This window comes from Centropristis striata, chromosome 1 (genome assembly GCF_030273125.1).
Source record: "Centropristis striata isolate RG_2023a ecotype Rhode Island chromosome 1, C.striata_1.0, whole genome shotgun sequence".
In the NCBI taxonomy this organism is placed as follows: domain Eukaryota; kingdom Metazoa; phylum Chordata; class Actinopteri; order Perciformes; family Serranidae; genus Centropristis; species Centropristis striata.
In genome coordinates this window covers 1070871-1086358 of record NC_081517.1, presented here as the reverse complement: position 1 = coordinate 1086358, position 15488 = coordinate 1070871, and the positions used below count along the sequence as shown (strand labels likewise).

At 35.0% G+C, this 15488-nt stretch overlaps 1 protein-coding gene across 1 annotated transcript in view; it reads right to left on the bottom strand.

Annotated features, from left to right (window-relative positions):
• The window catches only part of pkd1a (polycystic kidney disease 1a), a 155196-nt gene that overhangs the window by 52191 nt on the left and 87517 nt on the right, over positions 1 to 15488 (bottom strand). Inside the window, exons 20-24 of the mRNA XM_059348971.1 lie at positions 14247 to 14444; positions 12395 to 12691; positions 9668 to 10110; positions 7985 to 8135; positions 1 to 40 (exon numbers count right to left, since the gene is read on the bottom strand). The exon at positions 1 to 40 is cut by the window's left edge and continues 113 nt beyond it. Coding sequence (XP_059204954.1) covers positions 1 to 40; positions 7985 to 8135; positions 9668 to 10110; positions 12395 to 12691; positions 14247 to 14444 — 1129 coding nt within the window. The remainder of the gene's footprint in view (positions 41 to 7984; positions 8136 to 9667; positions 10111 to 12394; positions 12692 to 14246; positions 14445 to 15488) is intronic.

Here is a 15488-nt window from a genome sequence, read left to right as displayed (position 1 = left end):
TGCCGAGGCCGAAGTTCAGAGTGGAGCAGTGCTCTGCTCCCTGCAACAGAGATCAGAAACATCTTCAACTACTGGATCACCTGGAACAATCTATAAGAACTGTATGTTTATTTCATTGGCTGGAAGATCAAAGACTACAGAAGAGATCAATATCTCCACTCCTCATCAACTGACTCATAGAGATTGATTCCGATTGTTTTTAAAGTCTAACATAGCCGAGCTAGCTTATCGACATGTCTGTGGACTTTCATTCCATGTTTCTAGAACAGAGCAGCTCCCCAGAGACCTTCGGTGAGGAGAGCTTTGTGTTTTCTCATGTCAGATCCTGACGTCAGAGCAGAAAAAATGAGTGACCTTTCTTTTAACCCATAAGAACCCAGAGCCAGTTATCCATAAAGGAAAGTTATGGGGGATATATCACAGACCAAGTGAACCATGCAGAACATATTTATGATGTGGGTTTTTTTGGTCATTGTGTCTTTTTTTAGTAAATTTGTGGGGGTTTTTCTGTCTTTTTTAAGCAATTTAGTTTTTTCTGTCAATTTGTGGGTTTTTTTCTGTCATTTTGTGTCTTTTTTTTAGTAATTTTGTGTCTTTTTGTGTCTTTTTTAAGTAATTTAGTTTTTTCTGTCATTTTGTGTCTTTTCTGGTCATTTTGTGTCTCTTTTTTAGTAATTTTGTGTCTTTTTTGTGTCTTTTTTAAGTAATTTAGTTTTTTTCTGTCATTTTGTGGGGTTTTTTCTGTCATTTTGTGTCTTTTTTAAGTAATTTAGTGTTTTTTCAGTCATTTTGTGTCTTTTTTGGTCATTTTGTGTCTCTTTTTTAGTAATTTTGTGTCTTTTTTGTGTCTTTTTTAAGTAATTTAGTTTTTTTCTGTCATTTTGTGTCCTTTTTTTGTAATTTTGTGTCTTTTTTGGTCATTTTGTGTCTTTTTTAAGTAATTTAGTGTTTTTTCAGTCATTTTGTGTCTTTTTTGGTCATTTTGTGTCTGTTTTTTAGTAATTTTGTGTCTTTTTTGTGTCTTTTTTAAGTAATTTAGTTTTTATCTGTCATTTTGTGTCCTTTGTTTTAGTAATTTTGTGTCTTTTTTGGTAATTTTGTGTCTTTTTTTAAGTAATTTAGTGTTTTTTCAGTCATTTTGTGTCTTTTTTTGGTCATTTTGTGTCTCTTTTTTAGTAATTTTGTGTCTTTTGTGTCTTTTTTAAGTAATTTAGTGTTTTTTCAGTCATTTTGTGTCTCTTTTTTAGTAATTTTGTGTCTTTTTTAAGTAATTTAGTTTTTTTCTGTCATTTTGTGTCCTTTTTTTTAGTAATTTTGTGTCTTTTTTGGTCATTTTGTGTCTTTTTTTAAAGTAATTTAGTGTTTTTTTAGTCATTTTGTGTCTTTTTTGGTCATCTTGTGTCTCTTTTTTAGTAATTTTGTGTCATTTTGTGTCCTTTTTTTTTGTAATTTTGTGTCTTTTTTGGTCATTTTGTGTCTTTTTAAGTCATTTTGTCTGCCATTTTTGTGTCTTTTTTAAGTAATTTAGATTTTTTGGTCATTTTGATACTGCCTCCAGCGGCCCCCAGGTAATTTGAGTTTGAGACAGCTGCTCTATAATATTTAAATATTTAAAGTGTTTGTTACATGGGTGTCACCGTGGGTTCTTATGGGTTAAATCTAGGAGAATATTCTTCTTCAGATTTGGAGTTTTTAGTAAAGTTTATAAATTAAAGTCAATAAAAAAATCCCTCTGCTGCTTATTTTCTTTCTTTCTTTCTTTCTTCTTTTTAAAACCACTTTAAGATTTTATTTTCATTCTGCTGCTTCCTTTCATTCTTAAAATCTTGTTTGTAAAGATCTTATGAAATAGAGGGAAGAGTGAATCGTTTTTTTTTACCCTTTTTATTTCACATACGATTGTATTTGTGTTCAAGGTAAAAACCAACTGTGTTTCTGTTGACTTCTATCCTCCATCGTTTCAGTCCTTCCACCAGAGAGCACAACTCTTTGTGGGCAGAATAAGTGACCTTCTTTTTCTTTATCAGCAATCCTACACAGCTATGTGTGTGTGTGTGTGTGTGTGTGTGTGTGTGTGTTTTCTGTGTACTGTAATTGTCAGGGTGGGGAGCAAAGCACCAGCTGTGGAATGCTGAATGTATCTCTAAACAGTTACATAACCCTTTACATGCTGGACACACACACACACACACACACACACACACACATTCTTGTACTTCTATCTTTGTGAGGACCCTCATTGGAACAGTGAATTCCCTGGCAAGGTTATAATAGTTTTGGATTTTTCATCCGTTTTAGTTTAATTTCATTGTGATTTTTGTTTTCAAATTCAGTTAGTTTTAATTAGTTTTTAGAGTGAGTTTGCTAGTTTTAGTTTAGTTTTTATTAGTTGTAGTTTTTTGTAATGGGGTATTTGTTGGGTGGGAGATTAAAAGAGGTCACAGTAAATTTTTGCCTTTATTTCCTTTGTCTGATCCATCTTCATTATGCATGAAAAAAGTTGACAAAGACGAAAACGAAGGACATTTTCACTATAATTTTAGTTAGTTTTGCAACCACACAATACAGTTTCAGTTAATTATCATTACCATGTAACCTTTAACCCTTAAAACAAAGTCTGAAATCTCAAAAAAAGCCTTTAAAGAAGTGAGGACCGGCTGAAATGTCCTCACTCTGTTGGTTAAGAACGTGTTCTGGTCCTCACTATGTAGGAAGAACAAGAATACAAACACACACACACACACACACACATTCTTGTACTTCTATCTTTGTGAGGACCCTCATTGGAATAGTGAATTCCCTTGCAAGGTTATAATAGTTTTGGATTTTTCATCCGTTTTTAGTTTAATTTCATTGTGATTTTTGTTTTCAAATTCAGTTCGTTTTAATGAGTTTTTAGAGTGAGTGTGCTAGTTTTAGTTTAGTTTTTATTAGTTATATTTTTCTGTAATGGGGTATTTGTTGGGTGGGAGATTAAAAGAGGTCACAGTAAATTTTGCCTTTATTTCCTTTGTCTGATCCATCTTCATTATGTATGAAAAAAGTTGACAAAGACGAAAACGAAGGACATTTTCACTATAATTTTAGTTAGTTTTGTAACCACACAATACAGTTTCAGTTAATTATCATTATCATGTAACCTTTAACCCTTAAAACAAAGTCTGAAATCTCAAAAAAGCCTTTAAAGAAGTGAGGACCGGCTGAAATGTCCTCACTCTGTTGGTTAAGAACGTGTTCTGGTCCTCACTATGTAGGAAGAACAAGAACACACACACACACACACACACACACACACACACACACACACACACACACACACACACACACACACACACACACACACACACATTCTTGTACTTCTATCTTTGTGAGGACCCTCATTGGAACAGTGAATTCCCTGGCAAGGTTATAATAGTTTTGGATTTTTCATCAGTTTTAGTTTTAATTTTGTTGTGAATTTTTGTTTTCAAATTCAGTTAGTTTTAATGATTTTTTAGAGTGAGTTTGCTAGTTTTAGTTTAGTTTTTATTAGTTGTAGTTTTTTGTAATGGGGTATTTGTTTGGTGGGAGATTAAAAGAGGTCACAGTAAATTTTGCCTTTATTTCCTTTGTCTGATCCATCTTCATTATGTATGAAAAAAGTTGACAAAGACCAAAACGAAGGACATTTTCACAATAATTTTAGCTTGTTTGGTAACCGCACAATACAGTTTCAGTTAATTATCATTATCATGTAACCTTTAACCCTTAAAACAAAGTCTGAAATCTAAAAAAAAGCCTTTAAAGAAGTGAGGACCGGCCGAAATGACCTCACTTGCAAAAATGTCCTCAGTCTGTTGGTTAAAAACGTGTTTAGGTCCTCACTATGTAGGAAGTACAAGAACACACACACACACACACACACACACACACATTCTTGTACTTCTATCTTTGTGAGGACCTTCATTGTAACAGTGAATTCCCTTGCAAGGTTATAATAGTTTTGGATTTTTCATCAGTTTTAGTTTAATTTTGTTGTGAATTTTTGTTTTCAAATTCAGTTAGTTTTAATGAGTTTTTAGAGTGAGTTTGCTAGTTTTAGTTTAGTATTTATTTATTTTAAATGCTTTAGTTTTAATTTAGTATTTATTAGTTTTAGTTTTTTGTAATGGGGTATTTGTTGGGTGGGAGATTAAAAGAGGTCACAGTAAATTTTGCCTTTATTTCCTTTGCCTCATCCATCTTCATTATGTATGAAAAAAGTTGACAAAGATGAAAACGAAGGACATTTTCACTATAATTTTAGTTAGTTTTGTAACCACACAATACAGTTTCAGTTAATTATCATTACCATGTAACCTTTAACCCTTAAAACAAAGTCTGAAATCTCAAAAAAAGCCTTTAAAGAAGTGAGGACCGGCCGAAATGTCCTCACTTTGAAAAAATGTCCTCACTCTGTGTCAACGTGTTTAGGTCCTCACTATGTAGGAAGTACAAGAACACACACACACACACACACACACACACACACACACACACACACACACACACACACACACACATTCTTGTACGTCTAACTTTGTGAGGACCCTCATTGGAACAGTGAATTCCCTGGCAAGGTTATAATAGTTTGGGATTTTTCATCAGTTTTAGTTTTAATTTTGTTGTGAATTTTTGTTTTCAAATTCAGTTAGTTTTAATGAGTTTTTAGAAAACGTCCTCACTCTGTTGGTTAAAAACGTGTTCTGGTCCTCACTATGTAGGAAGAACAAGAACACACACACACACACACACACACACACACACACACTCCTGCAGGCCACACCCATTCCATTGGGTCTTATATTGTGGTCTTTTGCCGCACAGGCAGAATGTGTTCCCACCCAGCCGAGGAAGCGGTGAGTGTGAAAAACACTAAATGAATTTACACTCTCTCTCACACACACACACGCACACACACACACACACACACACACACACACACACACACACACACACACACACTGGGCATTGGAGAGACACACTCAAACTGTCCTGAAGTGAGTTTTCTCTCCTCAGTGATGCTGCCAAGCCTCTCTGAAGGCAGCTACAGTACTCGGGACCAGATGACCATTACGTAATTTTTCCACAGTCTACTTTGCAGAATCAAATCTGTTCTCTTATGAATTCACTATTAAAAAAAGGGGCCAATAAAATGCTTGAGAGTAGAGTTTCAACACTCTTTTGTTCCTATAAGACTCGAGCTAAACATTGAGATTATAAAAGAGAGAGAGACAATCCTATCTAACCACAGCAAAGAATGCTTTCTCTACTCTAGCACAGTGGTTCTCAACCTTGGGGTCGGGACCCCAATTGGGGTCGCGAGATGATTTCTGGGGGTCGCCAAATCATTTTGGAAGTCAGCTCTGTCTCCACTGTGTTAATGTGTTCATGTGTTAATGTGTTTTAGTCTTTTTGGTCAATTTGTGTCTTTTTTTGGTAATTTTGTGTCTTTTTTTGGTGATTTTGTGTCTTTTTTGGTGATTTTGTGTCTTTTTTGATCATTTGGTGGTCAATTTGTGTCTTTTTTTGTCATTTTGTTTCCTTTTTTTGGTCATTTTGTTTTCTTTTTTTGGTCATTTTGTGTCTTTTTTTGGTAATTGTGTGTCTTTTTTTGGTGATTTTGTGTCTTTTTTGGTGATTTTGTGTCTTTTTTTGGTAATTGTGTGTCTTTTTTGGTGATTTTGTGTCTTTTTTGGTGATTTTGTGTCTTTTTTGATCATTTGGTGGTCAATTTGTGTCTTTTTTTTGTCATTTTGTTTCCTTTTTTTGGTCATTTTGTTTCCTTTTTTTGGTGATTTTGTGTCTTTTTTTGGTAATTGTGTGTCTTTTTTTTGGTGATTTTGTGTCTTTTTTGGTGATTTTGTGTCTTTTTTTGGTGATTTTGTGTCTTTTTTGATCATTTGGTGGTCAATTTGTGTCTTTTTTATCATTTTGTGTCTTTTTTTGGTCATTTTGTGTCTTTTTGGTCATTTTGTTTCCTTTTTTAGTAATTTTGTGTCTTTTTTTGGTCATTTTGTGTCTTTTTTTGGTCATTTTGTGTCTTTTTGGTCATTTTGTTTTCTTTTTTTGGTCATTTTGTGTCTTTGTGGTCATTTTGTGTCTTTTTGGTCAGTATGTGTCTTTTTTGGTCATTTTGTGTCTTGTTTAGTCATTTTGTGTCTTTTTTGGTCATTTTGTGTCTTTTTGGTCAGTATGTGTCTTTTTTGGTCATTTTGTGTCTTTTTGGTCATTTTGTGTCTTTTTTGGTCATTTTGTGTCTTGTTTAGTCATTTTGTGTCTTTTTTGGTCATTTTGTGTCTTTTTGGTCAGTATGTGTCTTTTTTGGTCATTTTGTGTCTTTTTGGTCATTTTGTGTCTTTTTTGGTCATTTTGTGTCTTTTTGGTCATTTTGTGTCTTTTTTGGTCATTTTGTGTCTTTTTTGGTCATTTTGTTTCTTTTTTGGGTGATCTGAACTGTGCATGTGAGATTGTGTTCAGTGAGTGGGGGTCGCGGACAACATGCATGTTAAATTGGGGGTCGCGACTCAAAAAGGTTGAGAACTACTGCTCTAGCAGATACATATGGACGTCATTTACTAATAAACACATGTCTAACTTAATAAGTGTAATGACTGCATGAAATAATATCAGCTACATTTAGATATATGCTGCCTGGAGAAGTCCGAGCTTGCAATGAATGACAAACCGAGTAGCTGCTACTGTTGTCTCTTTTCCTTATTTTTGATTTAATTTTTTGCTTCTTGTTTCTTGCATTTGTTCACAGATTGAGCAAACACATTTAGATCTGCTGAGCTTATGTTCTATTTGCTTTGGCAGATGTTTCTGGTCACTTCAGACCTGATGGATTACAAACTGAGTGGCAATTCACAACCGCTTACCTCATATAAGGCCCATCTGACACAATGACTGACTGTCAGAAACACATTCTAGTGTAATATTTTGTTTTCATTTGAGAAAGTTTGTGACTTTCTGCCACATTCTGAGAAAAAATATGGTAGAGAGAATCATGTTGCATCATCATTTGTCTGAAAAATAAAGATCTCTATATAGTCAGTTGAGTTCTTGTATGGTTGTTTTCTACTTTCCTTTTTTATTGTGAACAGCACGATGCTTTGTCTGGTGACATAAAAATAGATATTGATTTTGTAAACACAAAGAAACACACATTTTCAGCTTATATAGAAAGAGCCTTGGTGAATAGGGAAAAAAGCTTTTTACTGAGATTCTTTGAGTGAGAATTTGGGATTGTATTTTTCTTTTTCCTTCTGCATGTGGCTCATGGTATAATGGCGTCACAATGAATTTGAAGCATAGGCTACAGACCTCACAAAACAAGTTAATCAGACTTAGAGTTAAGACAAACATGGGTAAAAAGTCCTTTCTTTATGCTGAAACTATTCTCTGGAACAGGTGACCTGGTTACTTAAATCAATCAGAAGCAGACGCAGTTTTAAACAAAACTTGAAAAAATGGTTTAAACACCAATCTTAGAATGTTGGCAATCTGTATCTGTCGTGTATATTTGAAACTGCAATTTATGTTTTTATGTGGCTTATGAATGATTGATGCATGTATGTTTGTATGTATGTAAGAATGATACTTGTTTGATTTATGTAAGATATGCTGCTACTGTCCCCTGTCTCCTGCCTTATAGGGACCACAATGGAAATAAGCCTTAGGGCTTTATTGTGTCATCCCTGACTATTTTTTATCTATTTATATTATGCATGACACAGGTTGCTGTTTCATATTTTTTATATCAAGAATGGTCAAATAAAATCAATCAATCAATCAATCAATCAATCAATTCTCTGCTTGTTTTGTGTGTAAGACGGAAAGATGTATGTCAAATAGTGGTGTCTTGTAATTCCATATGGGATGGGCCAATTGTTTAGCATTAGAAATATAAAGAATGAATGCAAACCTCTAAAAAAGGTTGCTGGTGAAGGCCTGCCACTCTTACCTTAGAGGTGCTGAGACAGTCCCAGTGGTAGTGGAGCAGCGACTGGCTGTCTGGGTCCATGTTGGGGTCGTAGGACTGCACGGCGCTCAGCTTCAGGTCCTGAGTCTTGGACCAGACCCTGTAGGTGCCCCCCTCTATGATCGGCATCAGGCTGACAGGAAAAAAGTGCTGCAAATTAACATCACACAGCTCCTGATGGCTGATCCAACTCTACATTATAAATCCAGATTCCTTCATACAGTCATGGAAAAAATTATTAGACCACCGTTTATTTAATGCCCCGTACAACTAAAGGAACATTTGTTTGGACAAATATAATGATAATGTAACCTTACTTAATGGAAAAAATATGTTTTGGGTTATTTAATCATTTAAGTTATTATTATATACAATAATTATTTCATTATTATTTATGGAACTTTCACTATAATTTATGTATTCATTTTCATGTGTTATATTTAAGTTGATATTACTTGTCCCCTTGCCAAAGTTAATGAGTTCCTACCTGCCCTTGTTTTGGGGGACAAGTATAGGTGAGGGGTAGTCAAGCGGATGTGGTAGCTTCGCGGGGTTTCTCTTGTGTTGTGACCGTGAAGTGGAAAGCTGTATACTGTCCTGCCGATGTTGGTTATTAAAGAAGATAAAGGAATAAGTGTGGAGTTATCTTGTAGCCCGCTCATCACCCATCAGCCCGAGAGACTGGAGAACGATACCCCGACAAGAAATAAGGGTTACAATAACAACAAAAATAGCTGATAGGAGTTTAATTTAACAGCTGATATCTAGACATTTTCCATGTTTTTCTTGATGAGGATTTTGGTTATTATCAAGAAAAAAAATGTCTAGATATCAGCTGTTCAGCTAAACTATTATCAGCTATTTTTTTTGTTATCATTATATTTGTTCAAATAAATTTACCTTTAGTTGTACCAGGCATTAAAATGAACACAACATTGAAGAAAAAGGGTGGTCTAATAATTTGTTCCATGACTGTATTTGTTTCATGTATTGGGGTGAAAGTATTGTTTTCTTCTCAGTGGGTGCTGGACCATGATGATGATCTACAGTATTTCACCATTGTCAGTATTCATTATTGTAACCATTAATTAAGAAATAATCAACAATATATAAAGGTTTTAAATTGGATAATGGATAAATATATATGTGGGCCAAATGTATGTTTTTTGTTTTTGTCATTAGATTAGATTAGATTAGATTCAACTTTATTGTCATTGAACAGAGTACAAGTACTAGGACAACGAAATGTAGTTTAGCATCTAACCAGAAGTGCAGAGTAGTAAAGTGCGGGGTATTTACATATGAACACAGAGTATAAATATAGTGCAGGTATGAATTGAATATGCTATAGGATATATACAGTTATAGAAATATATACAGTAGAGATATGTACAGTAAGCAGCAGTGCAGGTAGATGAATGGATGGTAATAAATAGTCATAAATAGTCAAAAACATTCATTAATGTGGGCAAATACAGGACAGTAGGTGGGTCACCTCTGTGTAGTGTTCAAGAGGGAGACAGCTGAGGGGAAAAAATGTATGTGTTCCTGTTTTGTCTTTTGAAAATTTAATAAACACATATTTAAAAAAAACAAAACAATATATAAAGGTGAGAAAGAATGTAGTCCACAGAGAAAGAGTGAGTGTTGTGTTCCTCCACTGACCTGGTTGCCATGACGCTGAGATGCAGACAGGCAGCCTTCCTCAGCGGCACGCCTTCATACGACATAGAGAACACCAAGGTGTAGTTCCCCGCCGCGAGCGCCATCTTTGGCAACGACAGCTGCAGCCGCCGCACGTCCACCTCCGCTGGCAGCCGGATCACCGGGACCAGCACGGACTGGGAGGGCTGAGTGGCCCCAGAGGGAACACGGGGCTCTTTGTCATTATCACAGGAGGGCGTAGCGAGGATCTGCCACAGGTACTGAGCGCCGTAGCGGAGGCAGCCCTTCAGGTCCACGCTCGCCTCCACCAGAGTGGGCTGGTAGCGCCAAATGGCCAGACGGGGGGCTTGAACCACCTGCACTTCTGGCTCCTCACACTCCAATACACTGATGTTTACTTCCACCTGGGCCAGAACCCAGCTCACCAGGTTACTGCAGTTCACCTGGACAGCAGAAAAACAAGCTTGTAGAATCTAAAAACTGGGATTATGTCAAGATGTCACACAGGATTCTATTTTTCAGATGGCTGTCATGTACACCAAGGTTATAATAGTTTTGGATTTTTCTTTGGTTTTAGTTTTAATTTCGTTGTGAATTTTAGTTTTCAAATTCAGTTAGTTTTGATGAGTTTTTAGAGTGAGTTTTTTAGTTTTAGTTCAGTTCTTATTTTTTGAAAATGCTTAGTTTTAGTTTAGTTTTTATTAGTTTTAGTGTTAGTTTTAGTTTTTTTTAATGAGCTATATGTTGGTGCCAGATTCAAAGAGGTCATAACATTTTTTTGCCTTTATTTCCTTTGGTTTATTCATCTCAGCCCCAATAAGGTTATTAACTGTTTTGTATTTTGGTTCTAGTGTAAACATCCCAGTCTCAGTAAACATATTCACCATGTGTTGCATGTTCAAATAGAAACACTGAATTATGAATGGAAAAAGTTGACAAAAAAACGAAAACTAAGGACATTTTCATTATAATTTTAGTTAGTTTTAGTTAGTTTTGTAACCACAAAAAACAGTTTCAGTTAGTTATCGTTTTTTAAAAAACTCTAGTTTTTATTTTTATTTCAGTTAACGAAAATGTTTTTTCAATTCTAGTTTTCGTTATTTCGTTAGTTTTCGTTAGCTTTCATTAACTATAATAACCTTGGTGTACACTACAGGCCAAACGTTTGGAAGCAACTTCAATGTTGTGTTCACAATGGCTTTCTTAAAACCCAGTTCTTTGGATTTTTGGATGTGTTTACTACATGATCTATTGCTGAATAAATGTTAACAAAAGAAAATAAGTTTCAGGGTTGAGAAGATTTGAAAGAGTCACAACTTCAGTGCAAAAGTAAAAAAAACAAATCACAGTTTGCATTTTTCACTTTAGCTCTTTGGCTTTTAAAAGATTGGATACAAAAATCCCAATAAATCTCAACTGGATCATATCTCTGGCAAAAGAAACAAGAGTTCAGATTTATACATTAAGGAAAGAAGAATACACAAAGTCAAAGCAATAAAAACCCAAAGACCTATTTGAATCTATCTCGGTAACATATTACTAGACGGCTTTAGCAATGCAGATAAGAAATTGCTTTATATTCTTTTAGCAGCAAGCAAAAAGGCCGTTATTACCAGGAGATGGCTCAAACCTGAGCAACCACAACATGAGGACTGGATCAACATCATACAAGACATCTACACAATGGAAAAAGTGACTTTTCATCTAAAGTTACAAATGGACTCATTTTACAAAACCTGGTCAAAATGGACAGAATATGTTAAGCCTACAAGTTCTGATTTTATATAAAACTGTCATTTAATTAACAACGACTGCTGCAAAGAATGATGATAGGAGAAAATGATGACGCTGTGTGATATTGGTACCCCCCACCCCAACTGTTCCTGTTCTTTGTTCTGTATAAAATGTTAAAAATTCCTCAATAAAAAGTGAATTTAAAAAAAAAAAAAAAAAAACCCAAAGACCTGATAATTATAGTCAAAATGTATTCTAATAGTCAGGCGACTTAGCTGAATAAAGGGGACACGCTGGACAAAAGCACCACATTTTTTCCACGTGCTCTCTATCACTATAGGTTTCAATTTTTGGTAGGAGATGGCACCCATATAAAGTCTATGAGAAACCAATACATCTTCCAAGCCAATTAGAAGGTCAATCTTGGTGTCAAAATCTACATTTTCTGGGTCAAGGAATCATTTAAAGCTGTTGAGAATATCACTAGATGATTATTTGATCAAATAGAAATGTTCATTTTCACCCAGACTGGTAGGCAACTCGCTTCAAGTGCTGCAGCAGGGAATCCTGAGATGAAAATGTTTGGAATCTAATAATTATGTAAATACATGGCCAAAATGAACATATCTATTTGATCATCTAGTGATATTCTCAGTAGCTTTAAATTATTCTTTGACCCAGGAAATGTATATTTTGACACCAAGATTGACCTTCTAAGTGGCTTAGAAGATTTATTGGTTCTCATAGACTTTATATGGGTGCCATCTCCGATCTGCAATCTTGATGAAGTGGCTCCTACCAAAAATTGAAACCTATAGTGATAGAGAGGATGTGGAAAAAATTTGGTGCTTTTGTCCGACGTGTCCCCTTTCTTCCCAAATCTGGTCCTAAGCCGCCGGACTATAATAAGTGACTCTTTAGTGAATCTTTTTGTGTACAAATTTGATTTTGCTTCCAAACGTTTGGCCTGTAGTGAAGTTCAAAGACACTTACCTGGACCAGGTAGTGTCCTGGGAGGCTGTACTCGTGGCCCACTGTGGTGGTGTTGGTGTGAACCGGAGTAGAGCCGTCTCCAAAGCTCCACAAGCACTCCACCGAGGATCTGGGCGTGACGGAGGCCATCAGGGTCACCGTCTTGTTGATGAAAGTGTCCTGGGGCGCCGCGTACAGCTGGGCCGCCGTCAGCAGGTGCTGCACCCAGATGTGCTTGGTGATGTTCTGAGAGTGCAGCGCGTTGAAGGCCTTCAGGTAGATGATCAGTAAACCTGGTTCCTCTGGCGTGTAGTACACCTGGGGGTGTGTGATTCAACAAGACACCAAGGTTATTATAGTTAACGAAAACTAACGAAAATTAGAGTTGAAAAAAGATTTTCGTTAACTGAAATAAAAATAAAAACTAGAGTTTTTTAAAAAACGATAACTAACTGAAACTGTATTTTGTGGTTACAAAACTAACTAAAATTATAGTGAAAATGTCCTTAGTTTTCGTTTTTTCATTCATAATTCAGTGTTTCTATTAGAACATGCAACACATGGTGAATATGTTTACTGAGACTGGGATGTTTACACTAGAACCAAAATTCAAAACACCCAGAACTGTAAGAGTTAATAACCTTATTGGGGCTGAGATGATAAACCAAAGGAAATAAAGGAAACATTTATTATGACCTCTTTGAATCTGGCACCCAACACATAGCCCATTACAAAAAAACTAAAACTAATAAAAACTAAACTAAAACTAGAAAACTCACTCTAAAAACTAACTGAATTTGAAAACAAAAATTCACAACGAAATTAAAACTAAAACTAATGAAAAATCCAAAACTATTATAACCTTGCAAGACACATCACTGTTAAACAGCTTCATGTTGTGAAATGTATTTATTCATCACCAGAAAATGGCTAAAAACAGATGCACCAAAACTAGAGGATTGGGTAGAGGTAATGCTGGATATATATAAAATGGAGAAGCTGACTTTCTCAACTAGACTAAAAACAGATACTTTTATAATATACTGGAAAAACTGGGTTGATTTTGTGTCTCCATTGAGAGCAGTCTTTGTACAGTAAGGGCACTGTGTATTGTAGATTATTGACCCCCTTGGCTGTTAAACAGCATCATGTTGTGAAATGTATTTATTCACTTTTGAGGTTTAATATTTGGGGAAATCAGACATTGACTTTACGAGATCAGGAGACAAACACATGTATAAAATAATGTTGATTGCAAGCAAAAAAGCAATTACCAGAAAGTGGATGAAAAAGGAGGAAGCTAAGATTGAGGACTGGATGGAGGTTATACATAATATTTATGTGATGGAAAAATTAACTTTCTCCGTGAGACTGGAGGAAGACAGATTTAAAAGAATATGGAAAAATTGGGTAGAGTACATAAAATCAATTAGATCTGACTTTATCTGAGATGACCATCATTAGAAGGAAAAGTACCCTGAATTGTAGCTACAGAAGTTGAAAAGTTATGTTGTTTTTAAAAAAAATTATAATTATTTTATTGTTTTTTTTTGCTTATTTTTATTTCTAAAATTTTGCTACACTGGAACAAAATGCTGTTTGATTAGTCATATTTTTTGGATGACATTGGATGACTACTATTTTAGTTGCACAATTTTATTGGAGTGAATAAAAATGTAAAGTTAATTTAAATCTGATCCAAGATGAAAGATGGAAAGTGTAATCTGAAGATGTATTATTGGAGGGGTTTGATTTATGTATACCAGATGTATGCAAAATGTTTGTTAAAATGTTCAATAAAAAGAAAGTAAAAAAAAAAAAAAAAGAAATGTATTTATTCACTATTGTTATCATTCATAGTTAGGTGACTGACCTCTTTGCCCATATGTGGCGCCTTGTGGAGGTGATACAGATCAAAAGTCCAGAGGAAATGAACCGGATTGCCCGTCCGGATGTTGGCTATAAACAGTCTCCGTACGCCTACAGGGATGGCTGCAGAGCTGCCGAGGATGGAAAGGTCCCGCACCAGCTCCATCACCTCCACCTGCAGGTTGTGCCTCTTGGAACTCACCTGGATGGTCATATCACAACAAAATATGTGCACTGCATTAGTTTTATTAAATTAACCCTCTATGGTACGCATTATGATGCCAGTTGTTTTTTTTGTCTTATAATACATCAAATAATCATAATCTGAAGAAATGTTATAATTATTATTTTTTGGAAGTTTTTGGGGTTTGTGAAAAAGTGAAAAAAAAAGTTTTTAAAATTGATTTTAACATAATTTGTTTAATAAATACGTGTAAAAGATTCAGTAGCTTCAACAGGGTACAATATAAAACATTTTAAATTTAAAAAACATCATAAAAGGAACTTTTTTAACTGGTTTCTTGTCTGAAAGTTGCCTGTAGGAAACATTGTACCATTGAAATGAATGTCTTGAACGTTCTAAGTGTATGAAACTATCAAAAATGATGATTTGCTCACCAATCAGTATAGGAATATTTTTTGTCCAGATGGAAAAGGGAAGGAAATGACGTTTTGAGTGATTTTTTGTGGCGCAAAATGTCAAAGCTGTTTCCTTTGGAAAAGTCTGCAAAATAGGGTTTCAATATGGCCGCCTTGAGGTCATGTGACAAATTAAAGCTTTGCTATTGGTTCCCTAGACTCTTCCCGCTTTTATAAAGTATCCCATCACTCAAAAACATGCATTGTAGAAATTTGACAGGCCAAAAATGGGAATGTTGCCTGAGGGCAGCACCATACCATAGAGCAGCTGTTCTCAACCTTGGGGTCGGGACCCCAATTGGGGTCGTGAGATGATTTCTGGGGGTCTTTGGTCATTTTGTTTCTTTTTAGGTCATTTTGTGTCTTTTTTTTATTATTTTGTGGTCATTTTGTCTTTTTTTTATCATTTTGTGGTCAATTTGTGTCTATTTTGGTCATTTTGTTTCCTTTTTTGGTCATTTTTCTCTTTTCTGGTCATTTTGTGTCTTTTTTTGTCATTTTGTGGTCAATTTGTGTCTTTTTTGGTCATTATGTGTTAATGTGTTTTTGGTCACTTAATGTCTTTTTTTGGTCATTTTTTTCTTTTTAGGTCATTTTGTGTCTTTTT